The 13,637-nt window shown below is 37.9% G+C and overlaps 1 protein-coding gene across 4 annotated transcripts in view; it reads left to right on the forward strand.

The window, feature by feature from the left end:
- LOC144971546 (uncharacterized) overlaps window positions 1-13,637 on the forward strand; it is a 391,234-nt gene that overhangs the window by 361,606 nt on the left and 15,991 nt on the right. For all 4 annotated transcript variants that reach the window (XM_078912564.1, XM_078912565.1, XM_078912566.1 and 1 more), the window contains one exon: window positions 2,389-2,494. In XM_078912564.1, the coding sequence (XP_078768690.1) occupies window positions 2,389-2,494 (106 nt within the window). The remainder of the gene's footprint in view (window positions 1-2,388; window positions 2,495-13,637) is intronic.

Genomic DNA, 13,637 nt, shown 5'->3' on the forward strand with positions numbered 1-13,637 from the left:
TATCTCTGATATCTACATAATATAGACTAGATATATGATATGTAAAGAGAATACGTTGCAGGAAAAACAAAAACAGGGTAATAATCTGTCACTTAAATTGTTTAAACATTTCACAGGCTGTAAAATCCGTCGTGTTAATTTCGTGGCGTAAATCAACACGATAGTTACCTGAAAACAAAATTCCTAGAATAAGAGGAGATAGGATTTTTGATCTCTCTGTTATTTTTGTCGCATAATCGTTATAGAGTTATAGAGGATATCCGCCAAATTATCAATGTTTTGTTTTTAAACTGCCTTTTGAGAAATGGATGTAAATGTCAGAAGTAGTTGTAGTGGTAGTAGTAGTAGCTGTAGTGGTAGTAGTAGTGGTAGTGGTAGTAGTAGTAGCTGTAGTGGTAGTAGTAGGAGTAGTGGTAGTGGTAGTGGTAGTAGTTGTAGTGGTAGTGGTAGTAGTAGTAGCTGTAGTGGTAGTAGTAGTAGTATTAGTAGTAGTAGTAGTAGTAGTAGTAGTAGTAGTAGTAGTAGTAGTAGTAGTAGTAGTAGTGGTAGTAGTAGTAGTAGTAGTAGTAGTAGTAGTAGTTGTAGTTGTGGTAGTAGTAGTAGTAGTAGTAGTAGTAGTAGTAGTAGTAGTAGTAGTAGCTGTAGTGGTAGTAGTAGTAGTAGTAGTAGTAGTAGTAGTTGTTGTAGTTGTAGTAGTAGTAGCAGTAGTAGTAGTTGTTGTTGTTGTTGTTGTTGCTGTTGTTGTTGTTGTTGTAGCAGCATTACTATTAGTAGTAGTGAGGCAACAGCAACAATATTAATGATATGTGCAACACATAAACTGAATGGATTCGAATCAACCAGTTAGCTAATCGAAAAATTCACTTGTCTCTTAAACAAAATGCCCAAGAATCCACTTCCCTTTTACGCGTATGTAAATAACCGCGAGCTTCGTAAAGTAAATAGTCTGTTAAACCGTGTCATATTGGCATTTTGTTTGAAATCTAGGATGGCAATGTTTTGACTGGTGTGTCAAATTATTTATGTCTGATGTGATTATTTCCATCATCACTAAACGCTTCGGTTAGATTCCTCTTTGCTTACCTTGCGATGTGTTTTTAAACCATTAAATTTAGTACCAGCACTTGAATGTACGATATTGTCGAAAGTTTTTGTTATTATGTTTTGCTTTGGGTTGTTTTCGCTCTTGGTTTTTTGTACTGTTTTGTTTTTTGTTGTTTGTTTTGTTTTGTTATTTTTTTCTCGTTTTTTTTTTTTTTGAGGGGGGGGGGGGGGGTTGTTGTGGTTTTCTTGCTGGTTTTTGTTATTGTTTGTTTAAATGTTGTTTTGTTTGTTGTGTTTGGATTTTTTCTTCTTAATTATCATTATTGTTGGATTATTATTTTTTGTTGTTGTTAAATTGTATGTCCGTGTTACGAGTTTGCATGCATGCGAGTTTGTTTTCTCTTTTATTAAAGTTAATGATAATTATTCAAATTATACGAACAAGTTCTTACATGTTGATTGACACCATCATCACTATATATATATATATATATATATATATATATATATATATATATATATATATATATATATATACATATATATATATATAATTTGAGTCAACAGTCGATATTTACCCTCAATCGGTTAAAAATAGGCTTAATAATTTTTAGATTTGCCAGTAATTCGGTGCTCTTTGGCAAAGATTTAACACGGGCTGTAGGAAACAATGTTGAGCCCCAATCCCTTTTTTTAAATAGTAGAATTGTACTTATTTTAGGACACATGCTGATACTGTGTATAGCGTTATCTCAGACCATGATTTCTTGTTGATTAAATTGAAATGAGTTGAGAGAGTCGAGATGATAGCTTTACAGTAAGCTTTAATCAACAAGAAACATCACTAGTATGACATTGGGTACAACATCTGGAAAAACACAGAAATAAAGAACAGTTAGATACAAACATCATATGACATAACATAATGTGGACGGAAACTAAAATATACAACAATCATTAATGTTATATATGATTGTACTCTGGTGATAGATCGTTTGCTTGTTTCGGCCCCAAGATTTGGAATGAACTACCACTTTGAGGGAGTGTAAGTCTTTACCTTCCTTTAAAAAGAATCTCAAGACACATCTTTACTGTATTTGCTTTTATTGACACTATGAATTCTTGATTTGGCTATGAATTCTTTTTTTTTTTCTAATAATTGTAAAGTGCCCAGAGCTTGTGTTTTACACGAGAATGAGCGCTCTATACATTATATCATAAATGTTATGTTTTGTATGTGTGTACTTATTTCAGGACACATGCTGATACCGTGTAAGGATGGAGGTTTTACTTAGTAACATTATATCATAAATGTTATGTTTTGTATGTGTGTACTTATTTCAGGACACATGCTGATACCGTGTAAGGATGGAGGATACTTCTGCAAACAGTGTGCCGACACAACATTTCAACCCAACGAAAATTGGCTTGGGGACAAATGCAGGCTACGGTAAGCTTGTGTGTGTGTGTGTGTGTGTGTGTGTGTGTGTGTGTGTGTGTGTGTGTGTGTGTGTGTGTGATTTTATTTATTTCTAATAGGCTGCAGCAGTCGTGACGTCACGTCACGTCTTTCCTCGTAATGATGCATAGTAACTTAGTAACTGGTTCTAAACTATCGGAACAATGGCGAACGCCCTTGTGAAATACTTCTCCGACGAGCATAAAAGTGTATCCAGAGGAGAAAAATATTATAAATTTTGACTTCCATGCATTCTGATCACATGACATCACGCTATTGAATCCTATTAGTAGCGTTGTCGTCATCATTATCATCATCATCATCACGATCATCATCATTATCATCACCATCATCATAATCATCATCATCATCATCATCATCATCATCATCATCATCATCATCATCACCATCTGAAAACTACACGTGGCTGAGGGAGTGTAGTCTTACCTTCCCTTAAAGAATCTCAAGACACATCTTTACTGTGGTCGTCGTCGTCATCATCATCATCATCATCATCATCATCATCATCATCATCACCATCATCGTCATAATTATCTTCAATGTCTACACCATCTTCATCATCATCATCGTCAGCAGCACCACACAGCATCATCATCATTCAATTTTTTTCTTCGAGACTAATATTACACATATGAATGACCGTCAAAGCTTTAGCTACTGTTCAATCTTAATGGTATCTACCAACTATAGCAATATGTCTGAGTCATTACCATCTAGTAAGAGATGACAATGGGCTGAGTCAAGCAAGTCCTTCTCACAAGCCTTTGGCTGAGTGCGTTAACCCTCTCCTTACCACGCATAGGAAAATCGTCACATTCGATACGATACAACCAACATTTTCATTATTCAAATTTCTTTTGTACATCATGAGATAGTTTAGATAAAATGAACAGTGTGTTATAGAGCATGTTTTGGAAAAGAAATTATGTATCGCAAGAACTTTACTGCTATTGTGTTTGAGTGATAAAAATATATATTTTTGTGTTAGTTGGATGTGACGTTTTGTGGAAAATCCTGAAAATGGCTTGTAAGGAGAGGGTTAAGAGTATATTGTATTGTCTTACATGAGTGAATGAAATCAATTTTTGCCTTAATGCTTGTCTTTTACATTTATTTGATCAATTTGTAACGAAATGAAACTAATTAATTGTGCCTGAGGAAATCATTTTTTTTTCGATGACTACTTTGTTACTAGGGTGCATCTGTGTGAGTGTGTCTATGTCAATATTGTATTGTTATAAATGTGTAACCAAACGACAAATTGCCACTTTTTTTAGGACAATGAAGATTTATTATTATTATTATTATTATTATATTATTATTATTATTATTATTATTATTATTATTATTATTATTATTATTATTATTATTATTATTATTATTATTATAATATTGTGTTATCATTGCAATAATCTCACAGAAGCGAATACAATGTAAAATCCTTAAATATGATTATATTATATTATATTACATTTGTAACAATTTCTAATTGGATGTCGTTATAGCTCCGATCCTACTCACGACTCCATTTAGTAGCGTCGTCGTCATCATTATCATCTCCATCATCAAAACCACCACCACCATCATAATCATTATCATCATCTTCATCATCATCATCATGGTCGTCGTTGTCATCATCATCATCATCATCATCATCATCATCATCATGATGGTCGTCGTTGTCAGCATCATCATCATCATCGTCATTATCGTCGTCATAATTATCTTCAATGTCATCACCATCATCATCATCATCATCATCATCATATTACATTTGTAACAATTTCTAATTGGATGCCGGCATAGCTCCGATCCTACTACTCACGACTCCCTTTCAGTGTTGATGTCCCATCGATCTGTGTCCACACATTGTGTACATAACTCTCTTTTTGTCATTACAATAGAATTAAAAAATCAGGAATTGTTCCGTCTTGTATGAAATAACGATGTGCCATGAAAGCAGTCCTCCCTCAACCGTTCGTTCTCCCCTGAAACCGTCCTTTTCAAATAGTAAAATTAGCTTTTATAAAGCGCAATATCCACTAAATGTGCTCAAAGCGCGTTACAAGGAGCCCCTGGTCAACAGCAACATTTAACATTTAGGACGGGACATGACGCCAGTTAGGCGATGTTACAATTTTTTTCAGACAGAGACAACGCTGTTAACGGCCAGGTACTCATTTTACACCTGAGTACGATGAGAGAATGTGAGTAAAGAGTCTTCTCCAAGGACTCAACTATGCGCGATCGAGGCTCGAACCCAGGACCTTCCGATCCGAAAGCGAATGGCATACCACTAGACCACATAGCCGCACGAAAACATGATGGTAAGACCGTAATAATTACCACAGGTGTCTTCGGAAGCCTTTGATGGGACTACAACTATAACAAAACAAAACAAAACAAACAAACAAAAAAAAAACAGATGGGATTAAACCTAAACTATGAAAGCACAAAAATAAATATCCAACTAGATGATATTAATATTATGACCATTTTGCGACTGAAGTCTTACATCATTATTAGCCTGAAATTTCTCCGAGTTCTTCGTTCCTCACTTTTAAGTTCGAGGACGATGGCGATGATAACAAATTGCCCTCTTAACAATCCCTTCATGTTTTCCATTGGCCTCTAATGATAATAAGATACATACAACACACAAACACACACACTCATATTCATACTCACACACACACACACACACACACACACACACACACACATACTATCAGGAGAACAGCAGCAGCACTCCGTCTTTTCCCTCCTCCATCGTTATTCTCCCGCCATCACCATTACTGGGTTTGTTTTGGTTTTTTTCTTCTTCTTTAGTAGATCAATGGATTCGCAATTATACGCCATCTTCTTGTTGATCAGTCTAAATTATTTCATACATAGCCTCGAGAGGGTGTTATCAAGCAGGCATTTGAACTTTGAATAATCTATATCATTTTCTCTGCCGTCGTCTTTGTCTATTTTTCCTCTTTGTATTTTTACTAGAGGTAGGGAAGATATTTTGTTATGTATATTGTTTCTCTTTAATGTTTTTGAGTATTGAATTTCTCTACTTATCTATTTGATCATTGATAGTCTGTTTATTAGTTGGATAAATACATAGTTTATCACATTTTCTACACTTTTCAATGATGTTACGAGTTGATTAAAGAATAAAGCACGATATAAACATGCATTTTTTTTTAATGAGCATTTGCATAGGCACAATGCTCAAAGCTAGCTCAAAGCGCTTTACAGTGGGTTCCTCTAGCTAACAGCAACATTTAACATATAGGATGAGACATGACGCCTGTTAGGCGATATAATATTACAATTTTCTCGGACAGAGACAACGCTGTTAACGGCCAGTTACTCATTTTACAGCTAAGTGAATTTAAATAATGTTAGTATTGAGCCTTTACTAACGACTCAACTATGCGCGATCAAAACGGGACTCGAACCCTGGATCTTTCGATCCGAAAACGAGTTCATACCACAAGACCACATAGCCATTAACAAAGTTGCCCATTGAATGCTTCTGAAGGATATAAATATTTCAACGAATGATACGGGATTTCAAAAAAAGAACAAAACCGCTGAGTGGTGAAAGGAAATGATTGCAATCTCTCTGATAATGATATTATTGATGATGTCAAACGAAATCAATTGTTCACCTCTCCCTCCCTCCTTCTCTCTATCTATTTATCTCTCTTTTTTTTCTCTCTCTCTCTCTTTCTCTATCTCTCTCTCCCTCTTTCTCTCTCTCTCTCTCCTTCTCTCTCTCTCTCTCTCTCTCTCTCTCTCTCTCTCTCTTTCTTTCTCTCTCTATCTCTCTCTCTTTCTTTCTCTATCTCTCTCTCTCTCACACACACACACGCGCGCGCACACACGCTCTCACTCTCACTCACATACACATTTACACACACACAAACACACACACACACTCACTCACTCACTCACACACACACACACACACACAACTCTAACCTCGGCGAACATAATTATTTAGCGACTGGCAATGCCTTTTCATATAGGGAAGACCCAGTAGCCCAATCAATAGAGAACTCGCAAAAGAAACATTTTCGAATCCCGCAGTCCTGATTTTTCGAGCTCCCACGTCCACTATTTTTTAGTATTTTAGGTATCTAGTAGTTTTGACGAGGAATACACACCTACTTTACAGTAAAACAGCGCGTTATACAAAATACATATTTATTTAGTATAAGATTTTGTTGCTGATCTTACACATATTTGTTGCAGTTCTGCCATATCGTGTTAAGAAGCGATTTGAAGAAACCCAGTATGCCTGGCATTGTTGAATGCAGGTCTCTTGTGCTGCCTGACACTTCCGGCAGGCATCACTGTTCCCAAGTTTCCATTTGCACATATTTGTTGCAGTTCTGCCATGTCCTGTTAAGAAGCAGTTTGAAGAAACCCCAGTATGTCCTGGCATTGTAGACTTCAGGCATGGTTATGGTGGGGTCTTCTATGATGTTGCCTCCTCTAGGTGTTCATCCTGCGAAGGATCATCACGTTGCCGTCGTACAGGAGCTTGCGCGCTGCCGTGACCATGAAGGTGATACCAGCATAGATCCAATCCTGCTGGAACAGCTGAAGATGACTAGCCAGACCAATAATGGTCCAAACCGGCGTCCAGACAAGGTTCTTCCCTCTCCTGGACCCACACCTCCAACCTAATGAAAATATGCATGCTTCATAATATGTTTTATCATGAAATCCTTTTTGTTGTTATGTTGGTAACGTGTAAACGTTGATTTTCTGCACTTAGAACATCCTGACATAATACTGGTTTTAGCGGTGGGTCTGGTCATCATTTTGACATCAGATCATTGGCCGCATGGCGGTAATGGCAATGGACATAATTTGCAAAATGATTTGTAAAAGGGGCTGAGTACAGAATCCATATTCTGTGGTGCGCGTGTGGGTGTGTGTGTGTGTGTGTGTGAGAGAGAGAGAGAGAGAGAGAGAGAGAGAGAGAGAGAGAGTAGAATATTTGGAAATTCATTATTTCTTAATGCTGGTAGGTGTAGTAGCATGCAGGTTTTTGTCCGCTTCGAACTGTGAATGGTAGGCCCTATAAAAATTACAGAATTATGTACTTTCCTGTCAATAAAATTGTGAAATATTTGCTAAATCTTGAATGCAAACAAAATGCATCTATTTCCATCGGATTTTGTAACTGCTTGATTTAAACTTTACTTTCCATTCATCTCTCTCTCTCTCTCTCTCTCTCTCTCTCTCTCTCTCTCTCTCTCTCTCTCTCTCTCTCTCTCTCTCTCTCAAATAATTCTTGTGGATAATTTAAAGGGAGGTAATGACCCTTAGGACGGCCCATGGGTGAAATCTTAAGCGAAACTGTCTTTCTTCGCTTGAATTGATCTCCCTTGCTCGGTCGTTAATCGAGCTTAGATGGCGCTTGGGGGCTATGATCGTCCAATCGAATGGTTGGAATTCTCCACGTGACGTGATAGACGTGACATCGGGTGACGTGATGATCGCAAGATGGAGGACGGAAGAGTCCATAATGTCTGAAATGGAGAGACGAAGGCTAAGGACTGCCGTAGCCTAAGGTGCTGTTCGCATTGGTGGTCTTGGCAGATCAAGGGAGATCGAATCGAAAACATGTTCATTATTGTAGGGGTCTTGGTTTAATGGGGTAGCTGATAGGGTGGTTGGTAGAAGTAGGGAAATCGGAAAAGTGAAAATAAACTGAAAGAGCACAGACATTCGTTTTTTGAACTGCCTTTTATTGGATGCTTATGCTGACACAGTGTTTTTATTACTTGTTTGATTCATTGGACTTTCATGAAAAACATTATTTAGGTCCTGTCGTAATTTAAATTATATAATAAGGAATAATGTGTGTGTGTGGGGGGGGGGAGAGAGAGAGAGAGAGAGAGAGAGAGAGAGAGAGAGAGAGAGAGAGATTCAAGGGATGGGAATCTTGAGTTCAAATTTTAAAATGGCTATACTTTCGAGCCTGAATTACTCAACTAGCTTAGCTCTTTCCGAGGCGGTGTTAAGCAAATATAAACGAAGAAAAAGTATTGGATGATATTGGGGGAAAGTGTATGAGAGAAAAGGGAGGGAGAGAGAGAGAGAGAGAGAGAGAGAGAGAGAGAGAGAGAGAGAGAGATAAAGAGAGAGAGATTAAAGATAGGTAGGTAGATAAATAGAGATTGATAGATATATAGATAAATAGATAGACAGAGGGAGAGACTCAAGATTGATAGTTAGAGATAGAGCGAGAGACCAAAAATTGATAGTTAGAGAGATAAATAGAGAGAGAGAGAGGTGGGGAGGGGGATGGGGAGAGATCAATTGAGATTGAATACGAAACGTCTCCTATCAGATCTATCGGATCAAGAAGGATCTCTCTATTTATTTCTTTTTTCAAAGGAAATTACTCCGCCTGCTAATCGGAAGTGATTAGAGGCGATGCGATTTCAAAGTGAAATAGATTAGACAGATGCCTTTGGTACACCCGTAGATACTGGAAGGACTCACGAGAAGAAAGGAGACGAGGGGGTGGTAGGATGTACATAATATCTATTGATTTTTGAAACAATTTAACTCTTTGCAGGCGGGGTTTGGTTTCATTCTTTACCTTGTCTAAAGAAAAAAGGTCTTATTATATATTCTTTTAGAAATACTTTTGTGACCCATCGTCTCCAGTGAGTGCATCAGTGCAACATTATTCCCACAAACACTCTCACCCTTAAGTATCTCTAACAATTCAAAACTGATTAAGATTAGTTCAGGTCCTGTAAAATATCCTTTATGCATTCCTTGTTTTAGGATCATAATAATATTATGGTCTTACGTCCATTAATATAAGATTGTTGTTGTTGTTGTTGTTGTTGTTGTTAATTTTATTGTTGTTATTATTATTATTTATTATTATTATTATTATTATTATTATTATTATTTTGTGTGTTGTTGTTGTAGTTGTAGCTATTGTTTGTTGTTGTTGTTGTTGTTGTTGTTGTTGTTGTTGTTGTTGTTGTTGTTGTTGTTGTTGTTGTTGTTGTTGTTGTTGTTGTTGTTGTTGTTGTTGTTGTTGTTGTTGTTGTTGTTGTTGTTTTTGTTGTTGTTGTTGTTGTTGTTGTTGTTGTTGTTGTTGTTGTTGTTGTTGTTGTTGTTGTTGTTATTGTTGTTGTTGTTGTTGTTGTTGTTGTTGTTGTTACTGTTATTATTATTATTTATTATTATTATTATATACTATACTATACTATACTACTACTACTACTACTACTACTACTACTACTACTACTACTACTACTACTACTACTACTACTACTACTACTACTACTACTACTACTACTACTACTACTACTACTATACTACTACTACTACTACTACTACTACTACTACTAACTACTACTACTACTACTAACTACTACTACTACTACTACTACTACTACTACTACTTACTACTACTACTACTATACTACTACTACTACTACTACTACTACTACTACTACTACTACTACTACTACTACTACTACTATACTACTACTACTACTACCACTACCACTACCACTACCACTACCACTACCACTACCACTACCAACATACCACTACCACTACCACTACTACTACTACTACTACTACTACTACTACTACTCCTCCTCCTCCTTATGTTGAAAAGGAAATCTGGCCATTCAATTATGCCAAGTGCCAATTGCTAAAGTGACAAATCTTTTTTACAATTGAAATCACGATTGCTTCACTTAACTTTACCATAATATTGAATCTGAAAAATACAATTTACTGCTTGTGAAATCATATTTTATGCGACGATATTATGGCCAGAAATTGCCGCAATCGCTGACACACAGGAAACTAGATAATAATGGACATAAGACTCTACATTTTACAAGTTTAAAAAAAAAACAATAAAACTAGAGAAAACAAAACAAAAAATCCAAAATCAAAATAAATAAATAAATAAATATATAAATAAATGAATGAATCAATCAATCAATCAATCAATCAATCAATCAATGATTTAATAAATAAATAAATAAACAAACCCATTTTCTTTTCATAATTTCATTGTTTATTTCGTCTAATCGGTAAACAGCGGTATTCCTGAATTAAATTAGTAGTGCTACTCGCTTGTTAGCCGCCATCAGTGACATTGTTTGTTTTTGTTGGGTTTTTTTTTTTGGATGGAGTCCTTGCGTGTTGTTGTTATTTTTATCGTCGTCGTCGACATCATCATCATCATCGTCATCTTCGGTGCCGATGTTCCAGGTGGCCATTTTCACAAATCCCATAATATTACAATCGCCCTATCCCACCCATATTATTCGGCCGCTCTTTACCCCGAGGCCGTTACAACCTCATCAATATAGACGCCAATCCACCCCTCAATCACTCTCCACCCCCCCCCCATCCCCCTCCTATCCTTCCCCTCCGTCCCCCAACCCCCCCCCCCCCCCTCTTTTCTCTCATTTGTCCTCACCTTCACACTACTCTCATCCAATCTGTCTCCTCAGGGAAAATGTCAGGTCATCAATGCTGTAGTTATGTCTCCGTTCACTCAATAAAATCTCATCTTAAAGGAAATATTGAAGCTATTACCACCGCCGCGTTCTATCGATAAAATATATATTATTAAATACATAAGTATGTAAGTTTAAGTATATAATGTAATATATTTTTATCTCTGACATTATTTCAATTGGCAGGGTCTTACAACGGTTCTATGATTATTTAAATAAATAAAGATTATATAATATAATATGATAATAATGATAATAATAATAATAATAATAATAATAATAATAATAATAATAATAATAATAATAATAATAATAATAATAATAGTGATGATGATGATGCGGCTATGTGATCTAATGGCATGATACTCGCTTTCGGATCGGAAGGTCCTGGGTTCGAGCCTCGCGCTCGGCGCATAGTTGAGTCCTTGGAAAAGGCTCTTTACTCACATTCTCTCACAGTAATCAGGTGTAAAATGAGTACCTGGCCGTTAACAGCGTTGTCTTTGTCCGAAAAATTGTAATATCGCCTAACAGGTGTCATGTCCCGTCCTACATGTTAAATGTTGCTGTTGACCAGGGACCCCTTGTAAAGCGCTTTGAGCACATTTTGTGGATATTGCGCTATATAAAGCTTAATTTATTTTTATTTATTTATGATGATTATGATGATGATGATGATGATGATGTCCTCGTCATCATCATCACTGTCCTCGACACCATCACCACTGTCCTCGTCATCATCATCACTGTCCTCGACACCATCACCACTGTCCTCGTCATCATCACCACTGTCCTCGACACCATCACCAGTGTCCTCGTCACCATCACCACTGTCCTCGACACTATCACCACTGTCCTCGTCACCATCACCAGTGTCCTCGTCACCATCACCACTGTCCTTGACACTATCACCAGTGTCCTTGTCACCATCACCACTGTCCTCGACACTATCACCACTGTCCTCGTCACCATCACCACTGTCCTCGTCACCATCACCACTGCCCTCGACACCATCACCACTGTCCTCGACACCATCACCTCGTCACCATCACCACTGTCCTCGTCACCATCACCACTGCCCTCGACACCATCACCACTGCCCTCGTCACCATCACCACTGCCCTCGACACTATCACCACTGTCCTCGTCACCATCACCACTGTCCTCGACACTATCACCACTGTCCTCGTCACCATCACCACTGCCCTCGACACTATCACCACTGTCCTCGTCACCATCACCACTGTCCTCGACACTATCACCACTGTCCTCGTCACCATCACCACTGTCCTCGTCACCATCACCACTATCCTCGTCACCATCACCACTGTCCTCGTCACCATCACCAGTGTCCTCGTCACCATCACCACTGTCCTCGTCACCATCACCAGTGTCCTCGTCACCATCACCACTGTCCTCGTCACCATCACCAGTGTCCTCGTCACCATCACCACTATCCTCGTTACCATCACCAGTGTCCTCGTCACCATCACCACTATCCTCGTCACCATCACCAGTGTCCTCTTCACCATCACCACTGTCCTCGACACCATCACCACTGTCTGTCCTCGTCACCATCACCAGTGTCCTCGTCACCATCACCACTGCCCTCGACACCTTCACCACTATCCTCGACAAAATCACCACTATCCTCGACACCATCACCACTGTCTGTCCTCGACACCATCACCCCCATCTCATACCCATCACTATACTGCCGTACTCTGAAACAAAATTAAAAAAAACCCCAAAAAACATGTTTTCGAAATTTGGCCAGAAAACACATCCTTCATATATCAATGGTTTAAAATGACCTACATACATCTTGGTCAAATCTCTCAAAACTAGAACTTTGCAAAGTCCCTTGTTTGAGAGTTTTCTTGGGGTTTTTTTTTTGTTCCGAGATGGGGTCATTTAAATCGGTCGATATTTAAAGGACGAGTTTTATGGCCAATTTTTTTTAAAAAGCCTGGTGTTTTTATTTAGATTACGGCAGTACATTCATCGCCACCACCACCACCACCTCATCATCATCCTCATCACTACCATGATTGTGACCCTAGTCAACGGATGAATGGGCCAATCTTCTGGTCGACTGGCTCCTCGATTGGCCCATAATTCACGGAATCTGGCTCCATCTATCTGCCAGCTAGAAGACTGATTTGTGAGTGGCTTAGTTCCTTCACTGGAAATCTCATTGCCGCCGGTTTTAGCAGTCTTGTCTATCTACTCCTCAAATCCCGAACGCCTTATCTCTAAGGGCCAAAACCTCAACCCGACTTATGAATGAATGAGCATTCATCATCGAGTCAAAGCCTAATCATTTTGATAAACAGTGCCGCAGAAAAGAGCGCGAGTATTAATAAAGCTGCTTTTGAGCACGTTCATCTAGTGAATATTGCGGTGTATAAACTAAACGCTCAGGCTTTAAAGCAGTTTGTATCAATCTGGGTTGTTTTTGTTTATTTATTTTGTTTTGTCTTGTTTGTGGGGGTTTTTTGGGGGGTTTTTTTTAGTTTTTTGTTTTTTTTTGTTGTTTGGTTTTATTTGTTTGTTTGTTTGTTTGTTTTTTTTGTTTGTTTTTTTTTTGG

This window comes from Berghia stephanieae, chromosome 4 (genome assembly GCF_034508935.2).
Source record: "Berghia stephanieae isolate SIO BIC M18660-M18661 chromosome 4, UCSD_Bste_1.3, whole genome shotgun sequence".
Classification (NCBI taxonomy): Eukaryota; Metazoa; Mollusca; class Gastropoda; order Nudibranchia; family Aeolidiidae; genus Berghia; species Berghia stephanieae.